The sequence below is a fragment of the Pteropus vampyrus genome, unplaced genomic scaffold (genome assembly GCF_000151845.1).
Source record: "Pteropus vampyrus isolate Shadow unplaced genomic scaffold, Pvam_2.0 Scaffold40, whole genome shotgun sequence".
Taxonomy (NCBI): domain Eukaryota; kingdom Metazoa; phylum Chordata; class Mammalia; order Chiroptera; family Pteropodidae; genus Pteropus; species Pteropus vampyrus.
Window position 1 is genome coordinate 7,623,180 of NW_011888821.1, and position 16,262 is coordinate 7,639,441.

The 16,262-nt window shown below is 52.4% G+C and overlaps 1 protein-coding gene across 1 annotated transcript in view; it reads left to right on the top strand.

Annotated features, from left to right (window-relative positions):
- Positions 1 to 16,262, top strand: part of ABCC1 (ATP binding cassette subfamily C member 1) — a 126,668-nt gene that overhangs the window by 44,827 nt on the left and 65,579 nt on the right. The window contains exons 6-7 of the mRNA XM_023529668.1: positions 7,561 to 7,622; positions 8,846 to 8,977. Of these exons, the coding sequence (XP_023385436.1) occupies positions 7,561 to 7,622; positions 8,846 to 8,977 (194 nt within the window). The remainder of the gene's footprint in view (positions 1 to 7,560; positions 7,623 to 8,845; positions 8,978 to 16,262) is intronic.

A 16,262-nucleotide genomic window follows, 5' to 3' on the forward strand; every position in this document is an offset into this window, starting at 1 on the left:
TCTAAGAGTGGGTGCTCGAGAGGGAGCCAGGTGGAAGCTGTGCCACCTGTTATGACCCAGACTCACAAGTCACATAGTGTCACTCGTGCCCAGCTCTCTCGATGGAGGCAGTCACTAAAGTCTGCCTGGGAGCAAGGGTGGCGGGGGACACAGACCCCCCCTCTAACTCATGGGATGGCAGATAATGTCTGGCCATTTGGAAGGTACAGTGTACGGTGTGCCCTCCAGATTCTTCTGATGTTGGCGGGAGACCACCCTTAAGCAGGTCATCAGGCAAATAACCACGGAACCACAATCGAGATGAAGGCAGGGGAGTAGGTCACATAACTTTTAGATTGCAGACTTTGGGCCAGTGGCCCCCATCTTGAAAATAAGTTGAGGCTCCACCTGATGCTCGCTCACCCCACTCCCACCCCAGGTCTAAGGAGGCGGACACTGTTAGGTGCCTTCTCTGTCTCCCTGTCACCCTCAGGGCTGGTCTCACAGTGGAGCCTGAAAGATGTTGAGAGTCCAGTCCCTGCCTCTCTCCTGTCCTCAGAGCAACAGTCACATGTCGCCGCCTGTCCTCAGAGAGCTCGGTCAGCCAAGCCCAGGAGTGGCCTGGGTCATGCAGGGCCCGGGTGGGAGCTGGCAGCATTGGGCTTGTCCAGGCTCCCTCCTGCTGAGTCACACAGCCACCCGGCAGCCCTCCCCCTCTGGCCCTGCGCCCGTCGCATGACTCAGACGGCTATTCCGGCGGGACTCCTCCCCGCGTCCTCCAGGCCCGAGCCTGGGTGAGGCCACCCCAGCTCCTGCCCATCCTGCCTCTGGTCCTGTAATCTTACTAGCCCTGAGGCTACTGCTTAGGGTTGGAGCAGGGGGTTTCTATTGAAGTTGGGGGCATCAGGGCCAAATGTGGTCATGTAGTAGACCCTCACGTCCCAAAGTGGCATTGGCGTCCCCAGGTGCTCATTGGAAATGCAGCGTCCCAGGCCACCTGACTCCTAAGTATTGCTGACTCAGTTTCATCTTAACGAGATGCTGGGTGATTCAGGGTCAGAAAGCTCTGGTTTACCACATTCAGGAAAAATTGCTCAGCTCATTTGGAGTAAGAGTTACTTTTAGCCCTGTCCGTAAATACGAAACATTTCTTCCTTACTATGAACATTTCAGACCTACAGAGAAGTTGAAAGAATTGCATCAGGAGAACCCAGCTCCCCACCAACTAGATTCTACAGTTAATATTTTGCTCAACTTGCTTTATCATGGAACTGTCTAGCCAGCCAATCAACCAGCCAGAAAACTGGCTAATTTTTTGGATATCTGAAACCTCGTTTGAAATACCGTAGCATCCTTCACCCAGACACATCACCACGCAAATCGTTAGCGTTTACTACCTGTTTATAGTTTTGTTTTCCTTAAAGTAAAATTTACATGCAGGGATAGACCTGAATCTTGTAACCATTCGATGAGTTTTTGATAAATGAGTAACTCAGACCCCTATCAAGACATAGAACATGACCAGGACCCCAAAAGTGTCCTCCTCCTCCTTCAGGGTCTGTCCCTACCCCTCAGACCCCAGGGGCAACTACCTGCTGCTGAGCTTAGCTTGTTTATGAAAGCATTGTAAACTCCATTTTAAATTCCTTTCTTTTTATACATTTGGTCATTTAGTCATTCATCATTGTGCCAGCAGCCGAACTGGGCTCTGAGTGTGTAGAAACTGGCAAACGTTGACCACTGCTCTTGGGGAGAGGTGGAGGAGGGGGGCAGCAGGCAGATAAGCCAGCAGCTGGGGGGACAGTGGGGCTTTGAGGGAGGGAAGTGCTGGGGGCTCCAGGCCAGCATCCCGGGGAGGAGATACCTGAGTCAAAGAAAGGAGAGGCCTCACCAGGCTAATGAGGCCGGAGGCCGGAGGGTGGACAGGGGCTTGCTCCTGGTAGAGGGACCAGCATGTGCCAAGGTGGCACGTGTAGATGTTTGGGGACTGCATGGAATTCTGCTCGGCTGGGTAGGATGGGCCAGGGAGCCAAGCACGAAAGACCAAGGGTAGAACAGTGTGTCACCAGAAGGACTTGAATTTCTACAGGGGAGTGACACACTCAGGTTGGGAGTGTTCAGAGGATCCCTCTGGCTGGAAGGAAGAGGACACATGGGACATAGGCTGGTGGCACTTAGGAAGCCATTGCAGGAGCCCAGGCAGGTAGAGAGGAAGGCTGAGCTGGGCAGTGACCCTGTGTGCACGAGAGCACCAACGACCAGGAAAAAATGGACAAGGCCATGGGAAAAGGGGTGTCCACGTGGGGTGTGCTCCAGGGGCAGAAACCCCAGTTCTGAGCAGGGGGGTGACTGGTATAGCTCAAAGCAGCAGAGCCAACCAGACACAGCGATGTTTCACGTTGAAGCGACACATCTCTTGTACTGTTGGCCATTTAAATTGTTCCGACCAATAATAACGATAGCAGCCCTGTGCACTGTATTTATTTATGTGTTAATTTGTTTAATCCTCGAAACAACCCAGTGAGGCAGGATTTTACAGTTGAGAACATCGAGGGTCCGAGAGGTGAAGGGTCTTGCCTAAGTCACGAGGCTGGATCGGGGGTCCCTTCCGTGGGGTCCACACACCTGAGCTGGCATGGGCAGCACGTAGGGGGCTTGTTGAAGCAGAGATCATGGGGCCCCACACCCCCAGAGCTTGAGGCAGTAGCTCTTGGCGAGGCCTCAGTATGTGCGTTTCTAACGGATTCCCAGGCAGTGCGGATACTGGTGACGGGGGCCACATTCGAGAACCCCCTGCTCTGAGCTATGTTGCCACCTCTTCACCCCCACCCCTTCACTCCTGGGCATTGAGGAAATACACAGTGGGAATCACCAGCAGACAACCAACCCAGAGTAACAGCAGAATCAAAACCGGAAGAGACGCGTAGGGACCCAGAGATTTCTGACGGAAGGGCCAGACAGCACATTGAATAAAGCCAGACACATTTCCCCAAACCACCGCGTGAGAGATCGTGGATGAGCGGTTCTCAGAGAACCAGTGCCCCAAGCTCTCGCACCGAAATGGTTCAGTCCACACGATTTCTGGCCAGATCACCCGGAGCCAGACCTAGATGCCAAGGAATGCAGCTCTGTCTGCAGAAGTCAGACGTTCTCTCCCTCCACCTTCGGCCGGGCCTGGTGTGGATTATTTTCATTCCTTAATGAATGAGGGACCAGTTCAGAAACCTCCTTCCTCCTGGGTCAGGCGTTAAGTCCACTTCAGCCTCAGGGGCCGGGAGCCCCACTCCGGCAGCTCTGCTTTCGTACCTCACACGTTACCAGAACTTTCTGCTTGGTTTCAGGTGAACGGTCGGCTGCCTAGATTCTCATCCATTAGTCTTATCTTTTTTTAGTCGTCAGATCTTGGCTACTTCAGAACTCCAGTTGTCCGTTATGAAATAAGGCCTTCCCTGTCAGATAGAGACTTCCAGAAACGGGCTCCCAAACTCAGACAGTATTTCCTTCTCCGTGCAGGTCACGGGGAGCCTGCATCGGCCCGGTGTGACTTTCGATAATCTGAAAATTCGTGTTTGGATCCAGTGGAGGGAGGAGGGCCGGGGAGATGATTTTGACAAAGCTCTTGGAGTGCACAGATTAGAAGCGGGAACGTTCTGTGGTGTTGATCCGGTTTGCAGGGTGGGTTTTCTTGTAGGGGTTAGGGTTTTTTGTTAGCCAGAGGGAGGCTTAACTTTTTCCTTCTGGGCCATCGTTTCTTAAAGCCTCATTAGTTTAAAGTTGGGTGTAAAGGGAATAAATTCACCTTTAGTTGTGTAGTCCAGCTGTGACCCACAGCTGGAGTTGCTGATTCTGAAAGGAGGCCAGGATTTGTGAGACGCTCGTGGGTATATGCCTAACACCTCTGCTGTTGGCACCGTGCCTCTGTGTAGATTTTGCAAAGACGACTCGGCTCCCCTGGGATGAATCGGAGCAAAGCCCTGGTTCCCTTTACGCCGACGCAGCCGCGCCCTCGCACAGGGCCTGGCTGTCTTGTCGAGCTGGGCACGGGGTACCCGTCAGCCCCTACTCGCCCCCTCAGCCGGGCATCGTTGTGCAAGGCGTAACTTGCACAACTCTGCTCCACGTTGATGCCAAGAACAAAGGAAGACTGGATTTGGAGGCAAAAGGCCATCGTCTGAGCTCCAGCTTCCCCGCTTCATAATCACTGTGTCTTAGCGAGGCTGGTGGGGTCAGCTAACGTTCTGTGTAGAGCCAGACGCTAAATTGTTTAGGCTTTGCAGACTATATGATCTCTGTCACAGCTACTCAGCTCTGCCCCTGTAGCTCAGAAGCAGCCAGGGACATTATGTAAACAAATGAGCATCACTGTGTCCCAGTAGAATGTTACTTCCGAGTGTGCGGCCCACGGGCCTTCGTCTGCTGACCTTGATGTAAAGCGAGTGTGTCCAGGGCCTGTCAGCAGGGGAAGATGTTGCTGTTCTTGCCGCTCTTGTTTAGATCACCACTAATAGCATTTCTTGAGCTTTTACTCTGTGCCTGGTGCTATTCTCAGCACTTAACATGCTTTCTGCCATTTAATCTCATCACCACCAAGTAATTTGCCCGAGGTCCCACAGCTGGTAAGTGGCAGAGCTGGGCTTCAACCCCTGTCACCTCCTAGCTCTGTGTTGCCTCACACATAAGCCACCCCTGACCCTGCCACCCCCTGCTCTGTCTGGCACCATCGTTTTTTTCCCTATGTTTATGGTTATATACTTGTTTACATCTCAGCTTGCTTTCCGTCCACCTCCCCCGCAGCTGGAAGTTGGACGGAGCGAGGACCGTGCTGCCTCCTTCCTACCTCTGCCCCCAGCTTGTAGCTGCCTCCCGGAAGATAGGCAGGTCCTCCCTAAATATTTGCTCAAGACATAAACGAGTCGTCGCGCCCCACCCCTCTGTCTTCTCTGCCGGGCGCTGCTTTGCTTTTCGCAGCGGGTTGGAGTTGGGCTACGGTGGAAATACATTCTCGATTTCCTGATAACCCACCCACTTCCGAAAGAAAAAACAGCCTACAGAGCAAATCTCACCATCTCCCCCACGAATTAGGTTGCATCCAAGTCCGTCTGGCTCTGCAGTCTGAACTTCCTCTGCTTCGGGTTGGTCTGGAATGTAGGTCCATGGGCCAGCTGCATCGGGTTTGCTTCGTTTGAAATGTACTAAGGCCAGGGCCCCGAGAGGCACCAATATGGTTAGTTCGGTGGTGCCCTGGGCACCTGGGTGATTCAGGGGCGGCCTGGGCTGGGAAATGATCTGGGCCCATGGCCCCGGCACGGAGCCTGGTGGTTCTCAGCCCAGGACGCATGTTCGAATCACTAGGAGAGGCTTTTCATGCGGCTTTTTATGACAGAAACTTTCACATGTGCACAAAAGTGGACAGCACAGCGTAAGGAACTGCCATGGATTCTTCATGTGTGAACATTTTCAGTATGTATCTCTGAGAAGAGGAATTTTTGGTCACTTTTATTTTGGAATAACTTGACACACAAAAAAGTTGAGAAAATAGTAGAGTTCCTGTATATCCTTCACCCAACTCACCCAGTGATACCAGGTGAGAGAGAAGGGTTTTAATAAAATTATGATACCACTATCTGGCCTAAAAACATCAATAATCATTTTTTCATGTTATCAAATGTCCCAGTGCTCCTTTGTGGTTGCAGCGTGGTATACTCTCTCTCACGTCACATCATCTCTTCTTCATTTATTAGCCGGACAATTTCAGTGCAAAGACGCGTCCCCTCATCTCTCTGGTCCACCATGCTTTTTCTCTTTTCAAAGCAATGACTTGCTTGGTTTCATCAGTAACACCAAGAGGTGGTTCTCTTTTTCCAGTATCAGAATGAACTTGTGTGTTTAAGCACGTATAATGTGTTTCAGTCCATTCCATTTAATGTCCTTACTGCTGCTCTGATTGTCCATTTCTGGGCCATTCGGAGCCACTTCTGGTTGCTTCCGAGGCCTTTTGACCATCCTGTTCAGATTTAGTTTCCTTGGTATCGGTGCGACGAGATGTTCTAGGCTTATCTTGTACATTTCCTGCCCGGCCACTTGGTCAAGGAGACTCTGGGATTTAAAAACAAAAGCAAAAAGACTCAGATGCCCTGGTCACCCCAAACCAGCTTAATCAGACTCTCTGGGGTGTGGGGCTCAGACGCGGTGTTTTCTAAAAGCACGCCCAGCCTGGACGGAAAACCACTGGCGTTACGGGGCCTCTAAATGCCTTATCTCCGAAAAATGCTAGCACGCCAAGCACCGTCCTCGGGTGAGATCTCATCACTGTGTGGTGGCCCCCCACCCCTTCACTAGAGCCGGTATTTCAAAAGTTAGACCGGACAGTATCAGCATTGAAAGCCGGATGTGTGCATCTCAGATGCTGATATCCCGTTCCGGGTCTGTATGTTGTCAAACTGGTGCCCATCTTTGTGCCTCTGGGAAAAGAGGCCTTTCGAAAGCTTGCTTAGAGTCTGTTCGTGCCTTCTCACTGCCCTGGGATGAAGGCCACAGTTCCTTGTGTGGCCTCCCGTGTAGACTGCCCAGCCCCCACTTGGTCCCTGGAGGAGGCCGTGCTCCCGTATACCACAGGGCCTTTGCACATGCCGTTCTTGCTGCTGGGATCACCTCGCCTCTTCTGTTACCTGGTTATCCTCTACTCACTCTTCACCCCCCGGCTTGGACGACTTCCTGAGGGACGCCTTCCCTGACCTCCGTCAGCTAGGCCGGCCCCCATCTGCCATCAGCTCTCTTACAGGGAGCCCGTAAGACACCAGTGATCTCACTGTTAATATTCACCCACCTCCAGGCTATGACCCCCATCAAAGTCGCGGTTTTGTATTTTGTTCACATGATCGTTTGATGAATGTCTCTTCCTGAAGCCTGACTGTTCGGAGCCTACATCCTGTCTCTGCCACTTCTCGGCATGGGACCCTGGGCAGGTTGTTTCACCCTTATCCTCCTCGGTCTCACTACAAAACGATGGTGATGCTCTTACCTACTTCTTCGGCTGGTTATGAAGATTAAATGAGATCATTCGTGTAAAGCACTCAGAACAGAGCTGGCTAGTAGAGAATGTTAGCAGGTGGTGGTGTTACTACTATCACCCCAGTATATCACAGGCGTCTCGAAGGGAGAGGTTATGTCTGCTTAGATTTGTATACATGGTGCTAGGCACATAGTAGATGCTCAGAAGATATCTGTTGAACGAATGAATGAACAAATGAATGCGTGCGTGGCGTAAAGTGGGGACCACAGTATCACCATGCCCAGTGGGTTGCCGTGGGGATATAAGGCGGGTATGTGATGCCCCGTACCATTTGTGCACGCAGCGGACAGTCAGGAAATATTTTCTGGCTGAAACTAGAGGAACTTCTGTGTATTTATTTCAAGGCCACCAGGGCTCAGGAGAGCGATGCACTCGGGGTGGAGATCAGTGTGGCGTGAGAGTGGCCGCTGGCCCTTTGGGAGGACGAGCGGTCTGTCTGCTGATGACTGAGACGTCAGACCTCTCTTCATTTCCCTTTCCCGTCCCACCCCATGTTTTCTCTCCACCAGAATCCTTGCCCGGAATCCGGCGCCTCCTTCCTTTCCAGGATTACCTTCTGGTGGATCACAGGGTAAGGCCTGGCCCCCTGCCCCGGTGAGTGGTGGGTCATGAGTGTCCCCGCTCTCCACCCGCACCTTTCAGACAGCGTTGTGTCCAGCGTGTGCCTCCCCTGGGCACAGGGCGTCAGAGACACTGACCCTGCCCCACACGTCCATGAACTCAAGCTGCATGAACCATAAACCACTGGAACCTCTGTAGATAACTTGGCCTGGGACAGTGCGATGCTGCATGCTCTTGGCTTAGCTTGGGATTCGGGTATTTTTCTAACATTAGATATAATTACTATTGTTGGCATTGTCGCAAACCACTCACCATTAAAAAAATAATACATGTGGATCGTAGGAAATGTGGGTAAGAGAAACACACATAGATCAACAACAACAAAACACCAGAGGCCACCCTGCCATCAGATTGTGTGCTTCTTTCTTGTCCTCTTTTTTTTTTTTTTTTGTTTTTTTTTGCACATTTTTCCCTCCCACACATTGTCAGCATCTTACTGGTGATTATTTGAATCCCTTCTCTCCTCCACATAAGCGTTGTTCCTTGTCGTTACAAACTTTTTAAAAACATCTTTTTTTTTTTTTAATTAGGTAAGTTTTCGTTAGCTTTTTTTCCTAATTACTGGTAAAGAACACCACGGGGAGCCTCGGTGTGATTTAAACACGGACCGTGGGCTCTGCCGTCTGCCCCGGCGTTTCTGATTCTCTGATCATTGTACTCCGGTTTTATAAGAGCATGTCTCTTTTCTTAGGACACACACTGATCCTTAGGGTGTGTAGCATGTGCAGCCTACTCTGAAATGGTTCAGAAAAATAATATGTGTGTGCATATGTGTGTGTTTATACACAGAGGTGAGAGAGAGGGTACAGCAGATGTGGCAAAATATTAACCATCATTAATTCTTTGCCATATTAGCCTTAAACAATTTTTTTGATTAGAACCATCCTATTATTTCCCTCCTAAATATTCTGTATGGGTCTCTAAAAGATGAGGCCATTTTTCTTGGGCGACTTCCCAGTTAGCGACGATGATGTCCATCCATACCCAGATCGTGCCAGCTGCACCGCTGTCCCTGTGGCGGGGCGGAGGTAGAGGGCAGGGGCTGGGGGGCGGGGGGCGGCGGGGCGCTGCCGTGGCATGGAGAGCGGCCGGCGGTGGCGGGGATGTGCAGTGAGGGCCATCGTCCTCTGCCTTCTGACTCCCATCGCCTCCCTGCTTGTGTTCCGGCCTCAGGCTGATGGTCCGGGGCTACCGCCAGCCGCTGGAGAGCACGGACCTCTGGTCCCTGAACAGGGAGGACACGTCAGAACAAGTGGTGCCCGTCCTGGTGAAGAACTGGAAGAAGGAATGCGCCAAATCCAGAAAGTGAGTGCGAGTCCTCGCGTCACAGGGGAAAGCCAGGCACACTCTAGGGCAACCCGGTCACCTCCCTCCCGCCACTGTGGCCGTGCTGCACCCGCGGCTCACATCGCGGTCCTGAGTGCTTTGCACCTCGCAGCCACCGTTTGCTACGTGCAGAACGAGGTCTTAGGCGTCGCTAAGGCACTTGGGATAGGAAAAGGGAGAAAGGTGTCCGTCGAGCGGGCGAGTGTCTGTTCGTCACACCCCTCGGTGAGCGCGTGCCTGGGCCGTGCCACCCGAGTCAGTCTCAGTTTCTCCGCCTCTGTCCAAGCACCTGGCATCCGGCGTGTTCTTGCAGGTTTACGCATTTCACTTCGGTGAGGTGTTTGGCCAAAGACGCCCCGATCAAGGGTGAGTCTGACTGTGAGGATTTTTTTTTTTTTTTTTTTTTAAATAGACTTCGGTTTTTAGAGAGGTTTTAGGTTCACGGCAACCCCGAGCAGAAGGTACGGAGGGGCACATTTGTTGAAATCAGAGAACCTACTTGAAACATCATGATCACCGCGAGTCCACCGTTTCCATCAGAGGTCACTCTTGGTGTCCTGGATTTCATGTGAGCCCCCTGCCACCGTGCAGTCTCTGTCTTTGAGTTATTTGAGAATCAGGCCAGGGCCTCCCTAGCACACACACCGTATTTCGTCAACTCTAAGACATCATCAGTTGTATGATGATGCATCTTTATTTTATGTACCGATGAGAAAGAAAAAGGGCTGCCAGTTAAACTAGGACTTGCCACTGACTTAAGGCACATCCTGTGTTCATAGGAGCCAGATGAGAAATCACGAGTGACTCGGGGGCAGTGGGTGGCGGCTGTAGGGGCAGAGCAGAGAGTGGCTGTTATTCCCCGTCATCGTGTCGGGATGTGCCTGTTATTCACCTTTGCGAGCCGGCTCACGATGCGGCTGGCCTGGTGTCGTGGATACCCCACAGACCCGTTGGCCTTCCAGGAGATCTGCGCCGCTGTCCCAAATTAGGACGTTAGCAGAGGACCTCGTGACTCCCTGCTGGTGGCTCATTCGGGGTGGCCCTGGACACAGAAGTTGTCTCTGGAAGATGGATTGAACTCGAGCGTCCATGGCCGAGCATGGCGAGGGGAGGGCTGGCGTTGTGTGCACGTATGGCTCTGGCTGAGTCCAGTGGCCGTGACCCAGCTGGAGGTTCTCAGGCACAGGCGGGGGTCCCCGTTCCCTCGAGCCTGGCCTGCAGCATCCTCCTTTATGAGCAGGCGCGTTCTCAGCTTGGGTTTCCCCATTCCTTGTTACCCAAGCCCCACGGGCTGCTTGGCTCCGCCTTCTTCCCACGGTGGGTGACAGGTAATGCCCACCTTTGTATCCCTGGGGCTCCCCAGTGAACAGGTTGCTGGAGATGGTGGGGGAGAGGCCGGCAACAAGGCTCCTTGTAAAAGGACCAGGTTTGAACAAGAAGCTCTGTCGCCAGCCTGGCCATTAGTCGGTTCAGTCAGCCGAAACAGTTGCCTGCCACAGTCGAGCCCAGCACTGTTTGGGCCCCAGGGGTGCAGACTTCCATCCTAGATGGGAGACAGGCAGGATGTTGAGAGTCAAGCACACAATGACAAGTAACTTTGGAGAGTGTCGAGTGTTACGACGAGATTAAAATGAGGAAGTTAGGGCAGGAGTGCCTGGGGGAGCAGACGTAGATACGGTGGTCAGGGGTGGCCTCAGAGATTTGAGTGGAGATTCGTATTGAAGGAAGGATGAGCCATGGGCATATGTGGGCAAAGGGCTTTCCGGTCAGAGGATAAAGGAGGAGGAGTGTTTGCAGGGGTCTCCCAGGCCGTGGGAGCGAGTTAGGGTCTGCTCCCTGCGGCGGGAGGAGCGAGGTGGGTCTCACGTCGGGCAGCGGCATGGCCTGAGTTCCGTCCTGGGCTGCCCTGGGGAAGGCGGGTCACGGGGTGAGAGTGAAGGCAGGAAGACCCAGGTGACGGCTGCCCGTCAAGTCCCTCCATGGCCTGCAGACTTTGTTTTCTACTCAAGGCTTTCTGAGAATTCAGCAAGATAAACATCATCTGATAAGGCATGTCACAGTCTCGGGTAAACTCTGGCACGTAATGTTGTACAAGTTGTTTTTAGTCACCAGGCTGGGTGCTCCCATCTTGCCTGGGAAGGCACAGTGATATCTGGCTATTTAGGCTCAAACATCGGCGCCCCCCCTCACCCGCCCCCCGAGGGGCGCTGAGTTCATTAATACCTCGGCCTGCAGGCATTCCCAGCTTGGGGGTTCACTGCCTTGAGGGATGCTGTTCCCAGGGGCGGAAGCCAGATCTGGCACCTGTAGCCCCTGTGGGTGCGGCGGGGTGAGGGAGGGGTCCTGTTCTCGGCTGGGATTTCTTGGCATGGCCCCCTGCAGGGAGGCCTCTTCAGTTAGCTGGAGAACGAGTGCAGCCCGCGCCAGCTCTGGGCTGCTGGGTGTCCCGTGCCTTCTGGGAAGCCGGTGACAGCAGCCCAGGCAGGGGGGTCTGGCTTCGCTTCTTGGCCTCAGGTCTCGACCTCCCACCCCTTCCAGTTCCTCTCTTCAGCCGTGATGGACTCCTCTCAAATGTCAGGTCTGAGCTGCCTTCCCTCCCCCCACAGCCTCTGCCTTTGGGATTTAAAATCCAGTGCTTCACTGGTTTGTATCAGATGGTTTCGAGTTTAACAAAATGGGGTAGAAATGTCGACTTTCGGCCTCTCGTAGGTTAAAGCCATTTGGGACTGTGGTTCCTGCTGGCATGACTGTGAAATGGTTCAGGGGCTCTGGAAAAGAGTTTGGCAGTCTTTTAAAAAGTTAAACAGTTATTATACCACCAGCAGTCTACTTCTAGGGAACCGGAGACATGCGTTCACAAAAGGCTTGTATGGGAATGTTCGTAACAGCTTTGTCTGCAATGGCCAAAGCTGGAAGCAGACCAAAGACCCATTAACAAGTGAACAGACGTACAAATCGTGGTGTAGCCAAACAAGGGATTACATCTAAGCCATAGGGAAGAATTCTCTATGGACACGCTTGAGAACATGGAAAAATCTCAACATAATTACGCCGAGTGAATAAAGCCAGACAAGAGCACATACTAGGCGATTCCCTCATGTGCGATTCTGGAAGACGAAAATGGTTCTGTTAGTAACAGAAACCAGATCAGTGGCTGCCCAGATCAGGGACGCGGCATAGGGGCGGTGGGGGGAGGCTACACAGGGGCAAGACAGACCTGTGGGGTGAGGGCGTGTTCATGACCTCACTTTCCCGGGTGGTTTCGGAGGCGTATCCATGTATCAAAACCCATCACGCTGTACCGTTTAAATACATGCAGCTGATTGTATATCAGTTATACCTCAGTAAAGCTATATATTTTTAAAAAGCATTTAAAGAAAGGATGACTGTTTTCCTTGACTGTCTCTATTTCATAAAGGATGGCCAACAGCAGACAAACAAACAAAAACCCAAAGAAAACAAAACCTTCCGAAATAGGCACGTTAAACATTGGTTTTCATCCTTTCGGGCTCATGGTCCCCTCGAAGACAGAGATTTCATTAACATCTCCTTTATTGGGCTTCGTTGAATGAACTCAGAGTCTGGAAGCTTTGGCTAGAAGTAAACGATAAAGATTTATTAAGGGGTCTTCGGGTCTGCCAGAAACACGAGGCACTACCCCAGACTGTGTTACCACAGTGTTCTTGAGTCTGTCTGCCTGCATGCACTGGCCCAAAGAAATGAAGGAGTTTGCAGTATAGGAAGAAAAATGGTTTAATACTGACCTGGCCGATCCTGAGACAGGGAGCCAATGCTTGAGACCCGACTCCCCCATGGCGTGTCGGTTACAGATTCTATGGGGCAAAATCACAAGACGTCGCAGGTTAGGGGTTGGTCGGAGGTGAAGGGAGGGTAATAAATCCCTTCTGCAGGTCTGGAGGACAGTCCTGAGGTCTGCTCTGGCGTCCCTCTGTCTGGTCTCATGGGAGAGTAACCAGCCGGTCATTTTCCCTCAGGGCTCAGGAGTTAAAACATAAATTATAGGTCAAGACGTTATCTTTATCCTGCCAGAGGTCCGGACCTGTGACCGTTAGGTCCCGGCTGCTGTCTTCTGCTGCCTCGGGGCTGATTATGTGGGGAGCAGCGGGTCTCTGAGGGGTAGGTATCAATAGGATTTCTAGAGCGAGGCTTTAAAACTCAATTTAATCGAAGTCATATGGACCCTCGGTTTCAAGTGTTCCGGAGAAGAGAGAAAAGCCGAGTTCATATGGTAAACAGTACATTCTCGAGAAGAATGTGTCCTGCGTCCTTAGCCCCCCGGATTGGTCTGAGATGCTTACCCCGTAGATGACCGGTGGTGGGGATCCTGGATGTCACACGGTCTGGATAGTGAACATTTTCCTTAGTCCTTCAGCGGGTCACCCGAGGGTTAGTTACCTGGGGGCCTGATGTATATCCAGGTACTGGTGAGAACTGGGAAGTTCAACAGTTTAAGTTCCAGGCTAGTTCAAGCAAGAACGGACTTGTCCCCTCAGGCCTAAATGTTCGGGATTTAGCGGCTTGACCGTAGTGGCTCCCTTTTATTTCGTCACTCTGTTCCTCAACTTTACGGAAGCCAATACGTGACAATAACCCACCACGGGTCTCATTTAAAGACTCAACAGAATGTCCTCAGGAGACTTTAGAGGATGCAGAGTGAAGGGTCACTGCTGGTTTCTGAGTGGAGAATGGTCTGTGGCAGCTGCACATCCCGACTGACCCAGCACGTGTGGTTCTGGAGACCAGAACCATCGTCGCCCTCGCAGACCAGGTTTTGCAAAGTGGCCACCAACGCTTGGCAAGATTCCTAACAAAAATACAGTCTGTCTTTAACTTACACAATCACTGCCTTCCTGAAAAGAATTTGAGGCCTATTTAAACTTGCAGAAGGAAAACACACACTGCGTACCGGTTTATGGCGGAAGATGGAGTTGGATTCTAGACTTAGATAATTTTAGGCAGGCTTTTCACCTACATGGGTGCCTGGCGGGACTTTCGTCCTCTGGGACCCGTTCTGTGCCTAATGGAAGGTCCGGTGTCTGTCCCAGTCATTATGACAATCGGAGAACCAATTTGCAAAAACAACGCCCCCGCACCCCCCCCCCAACCTTGAGAAGCCGCTGTTTTTGAGGAAGCAAAAGCACTCAGACAACAAAACAACACAAAAAGGAAGATCGTCTTGAGTCATTTTCGTGTGTAAGCAACACATTTTCAACCCTGCCAGGGCTGTACTTTCCAAGGGTTGTCGTGCTTTTCCGTGGTGTCCCAAACCGTTGTCCTGTGTACTGGGGGCTCTAAGAAGAGTGGGGATGTGCATTAAGTTTATCAACTCCATTCTCCGTGATTGCCGATCAAATCTGCCCTTCTGTGTTACGGGTATTACGGGCCAAAGACCTTGCTCAGAGTATATCCGGATAATGCGGAATTTTAATCAAGCTAAGACCTTTCTAAGTTTGAGACTTTGCCTTTGCCAACAGGGGAAAAAATCTTATTTAGTAAAAGACGAAGCCGTCAGTGGCTCCTCACTATGTTTCGGTCGGTCCAAGGCCTTCTCAGTCGGCTCTCCCATCCCTGCCCTGGCCGCGCTGAAGTTCTTGTGGTTCTTGGAAGGGCTGCCTCAAACCTTTTTCAAAATCCTTAGCTCCAGGCCGTGCTCATCAACCCCTCCCTCCCCGCCCCCGCTCTGCCCGTGGCACCCTTTCCCTCCCAGCTGGACCCGTTCCTTCATCCTGCAGGTCTTGGCTTGGACGTCACCTCTTTCAGGAAGCCCCTGTGATAGTGCCCCTCACACAGGCTTGTGAAGTCGTGTTTGCTGATTCATGTCTCGCACTGGGCTCCCTGATGGTGAGGCCCTCCTGGTGCCTGGACCGGAGCGTGTGTTCAGTTTGGTTGACGATGGGCACCTCAGCCCACATCGCAATCCAGCCAAGAAAGCGAGTCCTGTTTTCTTCCCAGGTCCAGCATCTTCACTCCTTTCTGTTCCTCTGTTCTGGGCAGTGTTCTCCTGACTCAGACCTTCCTCCTCCAATTTTCCATTCCCCTCCCAGCCGGACCCTGCAGATGCCCTGTTTGCTTTCTCTTGCCTGTGGGAGCACCTCCCTCACGTGTAGGCCTCTTGTTCTCTGGGTGTTTTTCTGCCCTGACTGGGCCTTAGCCGGTCCCTTCTACTCTCCTTGACCTCTTCCACCCAGGCCTGAGCCTTCCTCCTCCCTGCCTGCCGAGACCTTCTCCCCAGCTCTTTGGCAGCCTGTCTCCTGGCCACTGAAAACAGCCCTGGGTCAGCCAGGCCATGCAGGCCCAGGGCCAGGGCCCAGCTTGAGAAGTGGTGCAGAGAATGAGCAGGGGCGGGCCGAGCCGCTCCCATCCCCTCTGCCCGCCTTCTCGCCCCCCTCGCCAGGAAGGCACGTGTGTGTGCTGAAAGAACCCACACCAGAAACTGCAGCCGGAAACCCAGCTTCAGGAGAAGCCAGGAAAGCGAGCAGGGAAGGACCTTACCTGGTTCTTGCTGATGACACGAAGAACAGCAATAACCCTATGGGGATGGGGGGAATAAGGCCCCTTCTCCCCAGGGATGTCCATGCCCTGGTCCCCAGAACCTGTCAATGTGTTGTTGCTTTACACGGCAGCGGGACTTGGCAGATGTGACCAAGCGAAGGATTTTGAGACAGGGAGACCGTTGTATAGTATTGGGGTGGGCCAGATAGTCACAAGTGTCCTCATAAGAGGGGAACAGGAGATCAGAGAGAGAGGGGAGATGCTGTGCTGCTAGTTTTGAAGATGGAGGAAAAAGGTTCGAGCCTAGGAATGCAGGCGGCTTCTAGAAGCTGGAAAAGACAAGGAAACAGGTTCTCCCTGAGCACCTCCGGAAGGAACGCAGCCCTGTGGGCCCACTCTAGGTTTCTGGAACGATGAGGCACTAAATTTGTGCGGTCTTAGGCTACTAAGTTAGTGATAGTTTGTTACAGCTGCTATGGCTCAGGGAAGTTGTCAAGCTTCACCCACAGTTTAGATATTCCGGATGCAGTGGGAAGCCATCGGTGGAGTCGAAGGAGGAGAATGATGTGTTTTAGGGACGATCTCACTGGCCGCTTCACGGGGAATTGGTCATAAGGGGACAAGAACAGAAGACGGAGGGGGAGTGGTGAGGAGGCCCAGGTGGCCAGGCCACTTGCACGGGTTGGAGGCTGTGGAGCTGGAAAGCGTGGATGGATGACCACACACACCACAGAAGTGGGTTGGACACGTA